At 27.3% G+C, this 16,757-nt stretch overlaps 1 protein-coding gene and 2 long non-coding RNA genes across 4 annotated transcripts; 1 reads left to right on the top strand and 2 right to left on the bottom strand.

Moving 5' to 3' along the window:
- Positions 1-7,439: 7,439 nt before the first annotated feature.
- On the top strand, positions 7,440-8,088 carry LOC126553300 (uncharacterized). Its single transcript, XR_007606466.1, has 3 exons — positions 7,440-7,582; positions 7,650-7,852; positions 7,950-8,088. It is a non-coding gene; the product is annotated as an uncharacterized LOC126553300 (long non-coding RNA).
- Positions 8,089-8,398: 310 nt separating this feature from the next.
- Positions 8,399-10,174, bottom strand: LOC126553298 (death-associated inhibitor of apoptosis 1-like). 2 transcript variants are annotated; one of them, XM_050208444.1, is made up of 3 exons: positions 9,449-10,172; positions 9,214-9,232; positions 8,399-8,621 (listed from the first exon to the last, which is right to left on the bottom strand). In XM_050208444.1, the coding sequence occupies exons 1-3, from the start codon at positions 9,789-9,791 to the stop codon at positions 8,573-8,575; spliced, it is 411 nt and encodes a 136-aa protein (XP_050064401.1). In that variant the 5' UTR covers positions 9,792-10,172; the 3' UTR covers positions 8,399-8,572. The 2 variants fall into 2 exon arrangements, with proteins under 2 accessions (XP_050064401.1, XP_050064402.1); XM_050208445.1 differs by lacking the exon at positions 9,214-9,232 and having other exon boundaries at positions 9,449-10,174.
- Positions 10,175-12,506: 2,332 nt separating this feature from the next.
- Positions 12,507-14,135, bottom strand: LOC126553301 (uncharacterized). The gene is made up of 3 exons (XR_007606467.1): positions 13,716-14,135; positions 12,804-12,934; positions 12,507-12,737 (listed from the first exon to the last, which is right to left on the bottom strand). It is a non-coding gene; the product is annotated as an uncharacterized LOC126553301 (long non-coding RNA).
- Positions 14,136-16,757: the final 2,622 nt, after the last annotated feature.

The following is a 16,757-nucleotide window of genomic DNA, read 5'->3' as shown; positions in this document are numbered from 1 at the left end:
AATTTGATTGCTCGATGAATTTTTACTAATTTAAGACCATTAGCAATTGCTTGTTTTAAATTTTTATAGTGTAATATATATTTTTTTTTTGATGATAAAGTAGTTAATAATTTTTTAACTTTTGAATTTGGAGGACATTCGTTTAAAGGTAAAAACGGGAAATCATTATGTTTTTCATGTAAATATTCAGGATAATCAATATCAACTTCTAATATATATCCGACTTTTGAATCATCAGGAATTTTAGTAACATCTATGTTCAAGTCATCAACCCATTCGAAATCTTTGAAAGGTAGCTCAGTTAACATCGATTTTCCATATAAATTTACACAATCAAGATATGTAATCCATGAAATTGATTTATTAGGATTATAGTTCAAACCTTTAATGTTTGGTATGTTTGCTTTAGCATATCTTTTTAACTGATTGACAGATACCCCCTCTGATTGAGGATTCAAAATATAAAAGCATGTTATAATCAGCCAATTTTTCTAATTTAACCTTAGTATATTTAAGCATACAATCGAAAGCAAAGCCTGGAGCAGTCATATAATGAGCAGGATCTAGACTAAGAGTAGATAAACATAAATCTCTAAAATTTTCGAACACATCCGTTAGTATGGTGACATCAGTTTTCAAATAAAGATCACTATACTCACCCAAAGTTTTAATATTAAATACTTTCCAAATTTTTTAGCATGAGAATAATCATTATTATTATCTTCATTTTTTAAAGAGTTAAAAATGCAGATTTTGAAGGTAATCGAGTTTCGTTTAATTTACTCCAACTATCAATATACTCATAAGGGAAAACCCCTTTTCGTGTGACTAAATCAAATGTTTTATTAGAAAATAATTTTAAAGTTTCTTTAAACCTTGATTTATCTTCAAGTAAATTTTTTGCAAGCTCGCTTAATGAGGAGGCCATAAAACGGAATGTATCAACGAATTTTATACTAAATCTCGGAGCAACCTCTTTACTAAAAGATATATATTTTTCTACAGAATTTGGAATAACATGTATATTCTTATCATCAAAACCAAGTTCTCGAATTATAAAGTGACTATCGTAAGATAAGTTATGAAAAAAATTGGAACAAATGATGGGTTGGTTATTTCAAAATTACATTTAAAACAAATACATTGTCTATATTTACCAGTAATATGACAGTGATCTCTAACTTTAAATAATTCATTTTCTTCAAAAGATAATAAACATATTTTACAAACCTTTGCTATTTGAAATTCTTTTTCCTCCTTTTCAGTCAACGTAATCATTGGTACATTAATTTGATAAATATCATTTATTTTTTTTGAAATATCAATCATATTTTCCATAAAATTTTTTGCCGCATCAATACCTCTATAAATTATTATGTTTGTTGGAATTTTAAACTGTCGCATTAACTTTTCTGAGATAATATTATAGTCAACTTTTACATAAAATGCATAACTCACAATTTCATGTAAATCTGTGATATAAGTTTTACTAGTTTCAGTGAATTCATTTATCTGTTTAGGTTTTAAAATACATTCAAAGTCAGCATAAATAACAAATGGTATTCTAGAAGTTTTTTTATAACTTTTAAAAAATATGAATTTATTTTCTTTTCCTTCTTCAAACATTATCGGTCTTCCTAATTTATTCTTACTACACATTTTTTTATGTTCAGTTAATCCTGTTTCACCCCAAAGTTTACTTTTACATGGTTTATTTCCAAAAGTTGTAAAACACCTCTTACAAATAATTAATTTAGAACAATTTTTAGTTTTCTGACTTCTAATAAATCTTGAAAAATCTTTAATATAACAATAATGTGATGTTTTATGATTATTGACAAAAAATAAATCAAAATGATTTTTTTCTTCTTTATTATTTATAAATAGAGGGAAAATAGTACCTTTATTATTTAAACTATAAACATTAACTGAAACATTATTTAAACGTTCAAATTTTTTAATTTGATTTATTGGTGTTGGGAAATCAATACATTTAAAATCTAACCCACTCTTTTTTTCAAGAAAATCAAAATATTTTTGGTTAAATCGTGATTTATTAGAACGCTTATCATATTTGGTTAGTATAGAATATTTAAAACAGTATTTATCTTTATTTTTAACGTTTATAATAGCCTTTTTTTCTCGTATAAATTTAGGTAAATCTAAATATGTACCTCCTTTTAATGGATTTACTAAATTGATTCTCAACTGTAACCCATCTATTGAAACAAGTGTCCATCCTGAACCTTTAGCAATAAATTCAGATTCTTCAGCTAATATTTTATCAAACTTTATGTTTAACAAACTAGCGAATCGGATGAATTACATGCTAAAACATTCGAAGTTTTAAAAGCCACATCTTGTTTATCATGTGTTATAGGACGTGTGTAAGTAGCGTCAACGTGTAAATTAAATTTGATCGACGTTTTAATACACGATTGTCTTAACTTTAAAATTAACTCATGTAAAATATAGTTAAAAAATAATTTGTAATCTATATAATTTTCACAGTTCTTAATTACGAAAGTTTTTGAACCTTTTCTAAATCTTTCTATTTCAATAAGTCCACTTCCAATCGTGTTCATACGCTGTTTTTTGTTATTATATTTCTGTTCATAATGAGACTGAAATAATAAAAAAAAAAACACATAAAATTTATATATATATATATAAATGTATGTTTTTTTGTTTTTACATTTTTTAAAAAAAAAATAATAATAATAAAATTCTTAAATAATAATGAGTACTTAGTTTTTTTTTTAAAAAAAAAAAATCATTTTAGATTCAAACAAAAAGATTCTGTTAATAAATTTAGATCATCCAATAATGTACAATAATCGCTATGCAGATGATAAGCTAACGTCTGTTTTCGAAATCTAACATAACCATACAAATCATAATATTTATTAACAAGTAATATTTCATTTCTCAAATTTATTATATTCTCTTTTAAGATTTTTATTTTTTTTATATCTTGTAAAAGTGTTTTAGCTAAGTATTTTTCATATCTTAATATTTTAATTTTTCTTTTGATTAAAATTATAGTTTTTCTTTGTTCATGTTTACTTTGTACTTCCTTCTCATCATTATCATCGATTTCTTCATCCAATCGATGAATTTCAATTAAGATATGGTTAAGTAAATCCATTTTCTAAAAAAAAACATTTTTTTTTTATGTTTTGGAAAAGCTATTATGAACAAAGTAATACTTCTATATAAGTAGGTGTATAAAAAAAAGAAATAATATAAATCAGGTTAAAAAAAAGTGGGCAAGTGAGTACCGCTCTGCTGTACATTAGGTGCCGTATGGATCATTATTATATATTATAGGAGTGTTAAATTTGAATCCAATGATAGTTATCATTGTATACGAAAAACGATTCTGAACGAAGATGATTTGTCAGCCTAGGATATAATTTCTAGTGGTTGGTAAAAAAGGTGGTTTAAAAAAACCAGCTTATATTAAAAAATATTTTGAAAATTAAATCACGTAAAGAAAACGCGAATCTTAATAACTGGTAAAATTTTCAAGTATCTACGACTTATACTTTTTGAATAGGTAATAACAAATATGTAAAATCATTTGAGGATAAATCGTTATCGTTACGCTATTTCGTTAAAATTTAAAATTCAAACACACTTAAAATTTTTCCTATAATGATGCTTCGAGTTTTCTCTATAGATACTTGAAGGTAAACTTATGGAAAACTTAGTGTTGTATTTTTAATCCTTAGTTATAAACACAAAAAATTTTATGATTTTTCAACTTCAAATATTTCGCAAATATTCATAATTTTGACGAATTTTCGTCAAAATTTGAACTTCAAATGCTAATAAAAAAAATTGTGCCTATGTATTCTTATAATTTTTTAATCACTATAAGAATAACATATGAGGAACTTTGTATTAAATTTTCAAGTATTTTGATAGGGCCAAAAAATTTTTATCGACACTTCAAAAATATTTTTTCAGAAAAATTGAAAATTTCAGTTGTCGATAAATAGCTCAAAAAAAGTCAAAATATTTTGAAATTTAAATCACGTAAAGAAAACGCGAATCTTAATAACTGGTAAAATTTTCAAGTATCTACGACTTGTACTTTTTGAATAATAACAAATATCAAAAATCGTTTGAGGCTAAACTGTTATATAACGCGGTTTTTGTAAAAATTTAAATTTCAAACACTCATAAAAATTTTTTGTCTGAATCCGGTAGAGTTTTTTTTACAGATATTTGAAGAAAAATGTATGGAGAACCTTGTACCAAATTTTCAAAACTTAGTTATAAAAGAAAAAAATTTTATGATTTTTCAACTTCAAAATTACTTGCAAATTTTCGCGTTTTCGACAGATTTCGTAAAAATCGCTTATAAAAAAAAATTGTGACTAACGATTTTTAATTTTTTTTAGCTACATTAAAAACAACTCATAAGGAACCTTGTATTAAATTTTCAAAACTTTTTGGTCATCCAAAAATTTTTTATCGACACTTTAAAAAAAATTTCTCAAAAAAATAGAAAATTTCAGTGGTCTATAAATAACTCAAAAAAAGTCAAAATTTTTTGAAAATTTAACTATATACGGATACCACTGACATTAACATTTGGTGAAAATTTCAAGTATTTTCAGTAATTAGTTTTTGAATTACAACCATAAAAAAAAATCGATTTGGTCGAAAACTGGTTTTGCGTAAAAATTCCCGTTTTTTCCGTCATTTTTTTTTTGTTTTTCTCGATTTTTTTGAAAACTGTTGGAAAATGTTAACTTTTTACCTCTATAATGCACCAAGGATATTCACTTTTACATCGGAAACCACCCCCATTGTTTGAAATTGGAGCATTATTTCGACTAGTTATGCTGTACACAGACACAAAAAAAAAAAAAAAAAAAACACACATCATTGTAAAATCAATACATTCATCACTTCGTTCAGAATCTAAAAATAGATTTATTTAAACAAATTTATTTATTTATTAAATCTTCTAGTTGATTATTTAAAATTGTGGAGCGATAACGTATATGTCTATTACATTTTTCACACCAATAAATAAGAAAAATTAAACTCATCTAAAACGTCCCTTTTTTCCTTTCTTAACCTATCTATTTCAACTAGATCTATTATTTTTTTTTTATATAAATTATTAATTTTTTTATTTAAAGCTCTTATATCTATTTTTTTTCTTCTTCATCTTGATCAACACTTTTTTGGTTTTCTAAAACATTCAAATGTAATTCTTCAATCAAAGATCGGAGGTAAACGATTTGAGGAGATTCCATTTTATAATTCTGAAATTATAGGTAAATATTTATTCGTTTATTTTTTTTTTTTTAAATATAAAAAAGGTAATGTAAAAACTATATCTCATTTACACCACATCTAAAAAAAATAATTTACCACTTTTCAAGTTTATAATTCACACCAATAAAATTAAAAAAGGGGCATTATCTAATCTGTACTTACTAAAATATAATTTGTAACATTGTTCACATTATTAAAATTATAATTATAATAAAATGTATATATATAAGTAAATTTTTTGTTTAGCAATAATTCATAAAATATATAAAATCAATCATACTTTAATTATAAATAAATGTAAAACAAACTCTATATATATATATATATTAATAATAAATTCTTGTTAATATATTATACTATTTTTTTTTTTAAAAAAAATAAAACATAATTTATCATTATTTATATCAACTAAACTCTGAAAGAAAAAGCTAGTAACTATTTTTTGTTTATATATATATATATATATATACCACAGAATATATTCCGTGTACATACCGTACATTTACTATAACTAAGCTAATTATAACAAAAAAATAATAATAACTAAAATTAAGTGTATAAGACGTAACAACACAAAATATTGTTTACGATGTATCTGTGTATATGTGGTTTGGAAAAAAAAAAAAAAAAATGTGAAGATATAAAATTAAACATATTATTATTATTATAATAAATGACATACTTTTAAATGTTGTACTACACACTAATCTTTTTGAACTATTCAAAATGTTTCGTACTATACTCAATTTTAGGGCTGGTACAAATTACATAGGTATTTCATTTCGTTTTTTTTTTAACGTGGTGTAAAAAAAAAAAAAACTAAAAATTTATTTATTTATGTAACGCAAATACATGTTATATTTTTGATACAAATGAACCTATTTGTGGTGTAAATTATGTAAAATACCATTTTTTATAGTAGAAAATTATAATAGTAAATATTTAATTTAAAGCTAGTTAATAGTAGTAAAGTAATAGTACTTACATTTCTGTTAGCGTGGAGATGCTTGAAAAAAAATATACTGGCTTCTAGTTGTAGTGAACGGTCTTGGTGAAGATGGTTCAGCACGATTCAACGACGAAGTCCACTTTGTCGTATGTGTAAGAAATTTAAAATTAAAGTTATTTATTCACTGAATATAATAAAAGCAAGCTCGATGTATTGTTAAGTATAGAACAATGTCATCGGTCTATGCGTAAGTGAAGCTTAACTTTGTCTAATTCTTAATACTACCACACCCATTTTATATTAAACTATTTGGGAGTAGTCCCCCAAAAATATACGTGCGTGTCATGGTAAACAGGAAATTCGACTATACGTTTCTATTTCATATTTTACTATAACCAATTATTTAAATACATATTTTTTTTAATATATATATATATATATATATATATAACGATTATTAAAACTATGTTCGTAATCCAATTATTTAATATATTAATATTTATTATTCTAAATCTAACCAACTAATATCAGCTCAGGGCAACAGGAATGAAGTAATGTAAGATGCAGGATTTCTACATATGAACTAGCTGTATGTCTAATTCTTAATACTACCACAACCGCTTTTATATTAAACTATTTGGGCGGCGTAGTCTCCAAAATATACGTACGTTTCTATTTCATGTTTACTATCACCAATTATTTAATTTTAATCTTACCTTGCTAAATTTACGTACCTTGCTAAATTGTATATAACCTTTCAAATCTGACATTGAAATGTAGAAGTCAATTACATTCTTTTAGATACAAATTGCACTTGTTATTACATTCTATTTTTTCGAATTGAAAAGACGTACCTTTCAAATTTTATTCTAGTTAGTGTTTTAGCTGAACTGATTATTTTAAACTTAAGAGGAGGAGTAGAAGTGGTTATATATAATATATATATAAGAGACTCATCGATACAGTATATTCAGTTTACTTCAACAGATTTACAATCTAGACTTTTTTTTTTTTTTAAAAATTAATTTAATTTTGAAAAAATGTCCTGCTACTCATTTAAAAGCGATGACGAGGAGTCGGTTGTATTTTCCGAAGTAAGTAAAAAAAAAAAAACATTTATTTTTTATTTATTTCTTTTTTTTTATTATAATATAATATATTATTTTAATTAAAAGACATTAAATATTTTATGAAAAATTTATTTTGTAAACCGTCATCAGCTTATCGTCTATTTTAATTATAGGATAATATTGCAACAACATCTCAAAAAAAGGTACATCGAAAAGGTTAGCTGTAAAACCGGAGAAGAAACCAGTATCGAAAAAGACGAAAAAGGTGAGTTATATAATTTATAACATATTACGAAAAAGTAAAAAAATATAATTTAATTATTATTTTATAGAGCACTGCTATTTGTTATACAGACAAAATATTAGATTTAATAACAGATCCAACTATACCAACCGATGCAGAGAACACCTTGAATATAAAAAAGGATGATTGTTCATTAACGGTTAAGACACCTGTAGACAATACGGCTGTAGATTACTGGACTATAGCACATTATAAATGTGCTAAAATTGATAAAGTTGCTCTGCAAGATAGGTAATAATAATAATAATAATAATAATAATAATATATATTTAACTAAAGTGAAATATTTATAATAAAAATTTAATTTAACCTAACCTAACTTTTTTAGATGGAAGCATGCTGAATGCTCACTCAAAATATCTTTAACAGGACAGCATCCGGATGATTTAACTACAGCCAAAGAAATGGTGACGCTCATTCAATCTGATTTCGACAAAATGATGCGACATCCCGCCAAGAAGCTAATCAGACACAAACCAAAAAAAATAAACTTATAAAATGTATGTAATAGGATATGGTGTTGGATTAATTTTATTTAATAAAAAAAAATTTTTTTATATTTATATTTTTTTTATTATTTAGATAAAAAAAAAAATAATAATAATTCATTTATAGGTTAAAATAAAAATAAAAATAAAAACAAAAAAAAAAATAAAAATAAAATATTGAAAGTTAGTATACAAGTGGTATTAATTTCACATTTTTTTTTTTTTTTTTTTTTTTTACAAGAACGATAAATTAAAATAAATAAGAAACTTTTTTTATATTACATCACTAAATCTTGTAATATCATGTTCGACAATGAATTAAAATGAAATTGTAATAACTCGTACATAAATGAACAATCTTCACTTTGTATATTGCTGTAGCTGAAATCATAATTTTGAATATATTGATTTGTAAATTCGTTTCGTTGACAAGATGATGGTAACCCATTTACGTCAGACTTAATTAACGTATAAGCTGTATCAAACGTTTTTTGGTATGATTCCAATTTTTTCTGTTTTTCAACAATATACAAGTCAATACAATGTTGTAATTGTTTCAAACGATGAAGATCAATATGAGATAATGTTATATAATTATCATTAGAATATAAAACTATAGTTGATTGGTTTACATTAACAGAGTAGAAAAAATTATCAGCTATCTTAACACGTTTACAACGAGTATGCAAATTTTCGATAATTGTATTAAAATTGTTTTCGCACATTAACTTACACCACTGATCAAGATCTAACGTTACAACTTTTTTAGTTAATTTACATTCTAATAATATAATAATTGAAATTTGCTTATAACTAGAAGTCCAACGGTTACACTTTTCTTACTAAAAGGACGAATATCGAACACAGATTTTGATACAACGATTGATGGATTCATATTGATAAAATAAAAAAAAACAGTAAACAGTATTTTTTTTCTAGAAATATGAATATGATCACTAGACAGCTTAGCTCAAACTAACAAGTTTTGTTTATCCATACATGTTATACTAAACAAATGTAAGGTTACAAAAGAAAAAAAAAAGAAAAAAAAATGTGAACGTATAGTGTCTAGTTGGATAAACAGTAAAGAGTTATTATACTTACCTACCTAATTCGATAGAACCTGAAACTTTTTTAAAAATCATTAACATATTAAATTTAAATTAGACGCGTTATCCCACTAGGCTATACGTTCACGAGGTATTAAATAAGTTATTAACACATTTAAGTTTATTAAATTCAGATTTTTTTTATTGAAATATAGAAAGTTAAATGAACTAAACAACAGTATCATATGACCTTGATCCACAATCACAATCACAAATATCGATAATCTTACCATATTTTTTTACTACATTTTCAACAAACTGATTTCCTTTTGATAATAATACAAAAACACATTTCGGATTCCATCTTGAATGTTCAATCCATGGATTATCTTCTTTTTCCCAACGATGCAATATAAGACCGCAGCAAAAACATTCAACAATATCTTTTTTCCCTGAATATATAAAACCGCTTTCAGCTAATGAGTATTTATCTTGAGATGAAGTCAACGGAAATAAATTGAATGTTTTCAATCTTGATATAAATGTAGTGAATTCTGGATATGTAGGATATGCATTGTTTCGTACTAACGAAACAAGTGAACAAAAACTGTTGTTAATTTGTTGAAAATTCATTTTTTATAAAAAAAAATAAAAAAACTTAAATGAATTAAACTTGATTAAAACTAACAGAACCTGATTGAACGATAGTTGAATATTAACTGAACTGTCTGAACTGAAATGAATTCAATAAAACGACTTTTATCTATAATTTATTAAAAAAAAAAAAAAATGAAATTATTGTGTAACCTGAATGTTTAACTTACAAGGGAAATAAATAGTGTTGAAGTGTGTATACACTGTTTAAACTTTATGTGTAACAGGGGAAAAAATAATTGGTTAAAACTATATCTTAAATTTTAAAAATCTCCGCAGTCAAAAGTGCGCAGAACATACATTATGGTTTTTGAGAATCAATGTTTTTTACTAGTACAGCGGAGAAAAAAAAAGTTTGAGGGGGAAAATCCCCCTTAAAATTTTACAATCTCCGCAGTCAAAAGTGCTCAGAACATACATTATGGTTTTTGAAAATCAGTGTTTTTTTACTGGTACAGCGGAGAAAAAAAAGTTTGAGGGGGAAAATCCACCTAAAAATTTTAAAATCACCGCAGTCTGGTAGAGCGGAGAAAAAAAAAGTTTGAGGGGAAAAATCCCCCTTAAAAATTTGCAATCTCTGCAGTCAAAAGTGCGCAGAACATACAAATGTATACTACTGTGAGACCATCATCATCTGGATTGTGATGATAATTCAAACCAGAACTATAGACATTTGCTACGAACGTTCCATTTGCAAGCTGGACTTTAATCCTAAAAGTCTTACACCCCTCATGGCTACAATACATGTACACATTGCAATGACTTTTAAAATATCTGACCATTTTCGCATTAATAACACATGTATTGTTCACAGTTCTAATGCGCTTTTTGAACATAATAGGATATTTTTTTTTGTCCAAACGGGTTTGACTTTTGAAGTTTGTATAGTTCATAAGGGACCATTCTTCAAATGAAAATTTGAAAGATCCTTCAAAAAACACAAAATCATGGTTTTCATACTGTTTAGGAAATTGATTTTTTGTTTTTAGAGGTAGAACAATGCCAGACTTTACAGGTGTTTTCTTATAATAAGCATTCCTGAGGGGGCTTGGTACATGTTTTCCGTTTGTTATTTTACTTGGGGTAACAAACACAGATTCATCATTCATGTTTTCTGGTAAAATTGGAGTACTACTAGGTATTAATGGATCTCTCTTAGTTTGAATGAAATCAATTTCTGCCGATGAATTTGTATATTCAAATGATATATCATTGTCATTATGCAAAAGTTCAGACTCTGTGTGCACAGTATAATAAGTACAATTTTTAAAAATATCAGCATCATTATCAGAGTTTTCATTAAAACAAAAACTATTTGTATCAATTATATTGTCTGTGTTATCCATTTGTAAACACGATGATGACAGATTGAAATACTTTTTACATTGTTTGTACACTTTATATCTGTTAACTTTATTTATTGTAACTTTAATGTGTCTACATATGTTGGATAGAGTTGTGTAATTATAATTTACAAAATCGTTAGCCGTGTAATTACAATACTCAATACATTTTATTATTTTATTATTATTAAATTCTGATAGCTATAACATCACAGTTCATAGTTTCAATACACTTTCGAAGAGATGAATTTTTTCTTTTAATAGCATTCACTATAGATTTTTTCAAATTGTGATCATTACCTTTCTTAAAAATGGTCATGCAAATATTACTTACACAACTATCTGAAACCGAGACATTCTCAAAATTTAATTCTGGATATTCGGTGTTAATATAATGAGCTACCTCTTTCAATTTATCTTTTAAACTCATTTTTAACCTTATAAATTATTACTTACAGTGTCTGAAACAGTAATTCTTAGACACTTTTGATTGTCTGAAATGTAATTCTTAGACACTTTTGATTGTCTGAAACAGTAATTCTTAGACACTTTTGATTGTCTGAAACAGTAATTCTTAGACACTTTTGATTGTCTGAAATAGTAATTCTTAGACACTTTTAATTGTCTGAAACAGTAATTCGTCGACAGTTTTGTGTCTGAAACAGTAATTCGTCGACAGTTTTGAACGTCTGAAACAGTAATTCGTCGACGGTTTTGTGTCTGAAACAGTAATTCGTCGACACTTAAAGCTGTCAGAGTCTATACTCCTCGGACAGCTACAACAAACTACAACTAAAACTAAAAAATTAAAATTAAATGAAATAAAAACAATGTTAAAAATAAAACACAATAAAAAATTAACAATATTATATATTTATAACAATTAAATGTTTATAATGAACACTGTATAATAACAAAATTGAAAACACGAGGTATAATTCGAATAGTAAATATTTCTAACAATTAAATGTTTAGAATTAACACTTGAAGAATACTGCAGAAACACCGAAGTGAATTCGTAAGGAAAAAACTGCGGAAAACCAAATTGAAAGCGCGAGGAAAAAATCGGAGAAATACAGATTAGAAAACTTGAATAAAAACCTGGATCACTTGTGCCTGTAAATACATACATTTTAATTAATGTAATTAACAATAAATATTACTGCATACAATAATATTTTACACTTTAAGAAATCATCATTAAACTTGTGACAATGCGACACTGACACACATGTACAAATACAACACAATATTATAAAATACAAACATATTAAAGACATGATTATTTTAAATTGAAAAAAAAGTATAAATCGTTTACAAATTATTATTACTAGGAAAACAAACACTAATTTTAATAAAAATCTTCATATTGTACAAATATTGTAATACATGTGCTGACGATTGTCACTTTTTCAAATATTGCATATTTAAACAAAAAATATTAGACAGGTATGATTTTAATAATTAAAATAAGGATTTAAGCCTAAAAGGCTAAAAAGGATCCAATAACACTGAGTGATGATAAATTAAATATTGCTATCTTGTGTATAATAGTGAATGTAGACAGTAGACTGCATGAAACCTGAAAACAGATGAGAAAAATAAATATATTGAGAAATTATATTCTAAGAGAACAGATTATATTTACTTGTTTGTAGACCATTCATAAATGGAAATCTTGTCATTCAACTTATTTTGCAACAGCTTGTGGATTGAAATACTCAAAACATAAACACTCCTTCAATGATTAGAACTGTGACTAGATATTATGATTCATACCTATCAAATAATAAACTTTATATAAATATTTTTGTCATTACTTCTGGTACTCGGCAGTACCAAATTTTTTTTACAATAACAAAGGTATTTCAAATATAAACAATCATACGTCTGGATATGACGACATACACTTAAGCATTAATGATATTATATTATATAAAAATTTATCAGCACCTACAATAATGTTTATATGTATAAAATATTTATTTTATTATTTCTATAGCTATTTATTGACAGAGAAATACATAAGTACTTTTATATGAGATGTTAATATTGAAGCCAATTAAAATCCAGAATCAATCTTAATAATTAAATGCATGAACTATTTAAATAGTGTAGGTATTGATTTTAAAAATAATTATTATAATATTTTTAATTGTTTGAGTGTATCTAATATAATTAGTAATTAATATTGAAAAATATAAATCAAATACAATATTACCTTAAAACATAAAGAAACAGTTTCTGTTATTTTTAAACCTGTTAAAATCATTAAGATTATTTGTTTAAGTTTATAGAATATAACTTGAATATGTAATACATTAGTTTTCTAAGCTCAAAATGTCCATCCATCTTCTTAATGTGCCTACAATATATCTAATAACTACATAGATCTCTATAAATATTGAGGGAGGCTCAAATAATTGGTATCAAACAGATAATGTAGTTGTGGATATTTTTCGTTTGCATTAACAATCATTATGTGGATAGTTAAACGAAATATTACAATGCACTTAAATAAAATACAACTAGATAATTAAATAACTAAGAAAATACTTACATTTCCAAATAATGGTTATACCACAGTATCTTTAAACTTTTAAACAACATGGCAACGTATATTTGTTAGAACTTAGTACGTGTATTATATTATGGACTATGCCCGACTATGGAGAGATTAATAAGTTATAACCTAACTTTCTAGTTTCTATTATTATTGGTTTGTTACAAATCATAATGGTATGATGACAATATGTTCGGTATAATTATCGTGGTAATATTTATTTATAATATACTTTTAAAACAGATAATTATTACATGACATAGTGCGACATCTTGTGTTTTATAACGGTGAAGTAACTTAGAAATGGCAATATAAATGTTTGGCGCCTGGAATTAAACATAATGCAGCAACACATACAAGGTTTCTTATCACTATTCGTCTGAAAAACAGTCACCTAGCTTTGGTCACCCAACTTCACACACGTTAAAATAGCTACATTATTATTATTTATATGAGAAAAAATTATTTACCCATTGAACCACCTACTCGTACAGCGCTGTGAAATTCGGGAGTGTTTTTAACGATCTCTATTTTAAAAATAATTTAATTAATAACCCTGATTTAAGCGAATCATCTATGTGTATATTACGGAACACTATCGATTAATATTCAATATACTTACTATGACAATTTTGTACGTGGATGCTGAGTTTGTCTCAGCGGGTGAATATCTTGAGGCATATTCCACACGAAATCACCGATCCATCGTGAGTTTTGACATGTCTGTTCAAACCACGCTTATGAGCGTACACTTTTCCACAGGTCGTACAGTTAAACATTTTCGAGAATGTAATACAAACAACGTTTTAAAATAATAATAATAATAAAATGTAGACGAGTCAATGAATATACGCAAGAACTATTAAGATTCAATAACTATTCGGGCGTTAAGAAAAACCAGCGCTATGTTTCGGGGTATATTATACGAGGAGTATGTGTTATATATATATAAATTACACACGAAATATGCGCGTCGTGCAAGATGTGTTAACAATGACACTGGTGGCGATATCATACCACACATCTGTATGGTCAACAACGACGCGACAGCGGCGGGGGCGGCGGCGGCGGCGGTTATCTGATAACGAGGAATAACTGCTCGACATTGAATTTGCTATTCAAATATTTTAATTCATATTATTTTTGTTACTATTATTATTATTGACGTGTATACACCACGCGCGAACTATTACCATGTATACAGCCGTCATCGATCGTATCAAGATAAATATTCACTGGCTGAATGCGGATTCATTTATTCCGGAACAAAGGATTTGGTACAATGTTACTACTGCGGCCTATTGCTGGTGAATTGGGGGGGGGGGAATGATGAAGTTTGGCAGCAGCATGCCGTGCATAACCCTAAATGCGTATATGTGTTATTATATAAAGGCGCTCAATTTATTACGAATGTTAAAAATGAATTTAATAACATTCGTAATAATCGCGGTAATAGTAATGACCTAGTCCATATATGTAAAACGGAATCGTATGATGTCGTCGGATAATATGCAGTTTATTCATGTCGGATATAACACGATAACCTGTATAATATATTTTTATTGAATAAACATCTAATTATACTAAACAATTCAATCGCTTTAGTATTTGACTCCGTATCCTGCTAAAAGTATGCATGTATATATATGTTTTACACATTTATGTATATGTTTTTATACGTATATGTATATGTTTTATACGTGAATGTATATGTCTTACACATTTATGTATATGTTTTATACGCGAATGTATATGTTTTACACATTTATGTATATGTTTTATACGCATATGTATATGTTTTGTATGTATATGTATATGTTTTATACATGTATGTATATGTTTTACACTTTTATGTGTATGTTTTTATACGTATATGTATATGTTTTATACGTGTGTGTACTCACGGCGCTCGTGGTAAAAGTGGCGGGATTTTAGTGTGATAACATGGAGATACCGCACGGATGCGAGGCGAAAAAACCGCGTCAGTCCCATGTACGGATAGATGGCGCCACCGTCGAAGATAAGAATGATAGCGTGATAACACATATCGTATTTAGCAGCAGCTGATACGGGGCGGAAGAACCGAGTCAGCGAAATGTTCGGACAGATGGCGACACCGTCGACGACGTCGATAATAGGACATGATAATAGTGTGATGGGCGGGGCGACGGTGCTCCGATTACATAGTAGATATGCGGGGGAGGGAGGGGGTGGCTGCTCGGTATAGATTGGGGGTGGGGGGAGGGGCTCGGGGGGTTCGTGGGGGGCTCGGGGGTCTTGTGACGTAGGGTGGGGCAGTATAGGCGGGGGGTTGGTGAAGGGGGGTCCTGTGACGTAGGGTGGGGCAGTATAGGCAGGGGGTGTGTGGAGGGGGGGTCTTGTGACGTAGGGTGGGACAGTTTAGGCTGGGGGTGTGTGGAGGGGTAACGATTCGGGGGGTTAGGGTGGGGCATGGTGGGTCGGCTGGAAGGCGGGGGGGGGTGAAGCGGGGGGTATCCAGTAGCGGCCTTTTCCTACTACTTTTATATATTTAGAAGGTCAAGTATCTGATGCTGGAAAAGTAAAACTTACTAATAACGGTTTTTCCTATCTCTTTGATCAAATACGACTTGAAATCAATGGAATAGAAGTAGATAGAACACGTGTACTTGGTATTACCAGTTCGTTAAAAGGTTATCTATCAGGTACACCTGATAATTATAATTGTTATGAAAATGCTGGTTGGATTTTTAAAAATAGTTCAAACCCAGCAAATAATAATGGAGAATTTAGTGCATGAATTCCGTTGAAATATTGGTTAGGTCTATTTGAAGACTTTAAAAAGATATTAGTTAATTCTAGATTAGAACTAATATTAACTCGAAGTCATAACGATTTAAACGCTCTAAAGGTAATAACCAGTGCAAGTACAAATTCTGGAAAAGTTGATTTGAATAAAATAGTTTGGAAGGTTCCACATATTAATGTTGATGATGAAGAAAGGTTAAAATTATTAAAACTTATTGAAAAAGAAAAAAGTTTGTTTATCCCGTTCAGATC

The sequence above is a fragment of the Aphis gossypii genome, unplaced genomic scaffold (assembly GCF_020184175.1).
Source record: "Aphis gossypii isolate Hap1 unplaced genomic scaffold, ASM2018417v2 Contig00128, whole genome shotgun sequence".
Lineage (NCBI taxonomy): Eukaryota > Metazoa > Arthropoda > Insecta > Hemiptera > Aphididae > Aphis > Aphis gossypii.
The sequence above is the reverse complement of the archived record's forward strand: the minus strand, read 5'-3'. Positions and strand labels throughout refer to the sequence as shown.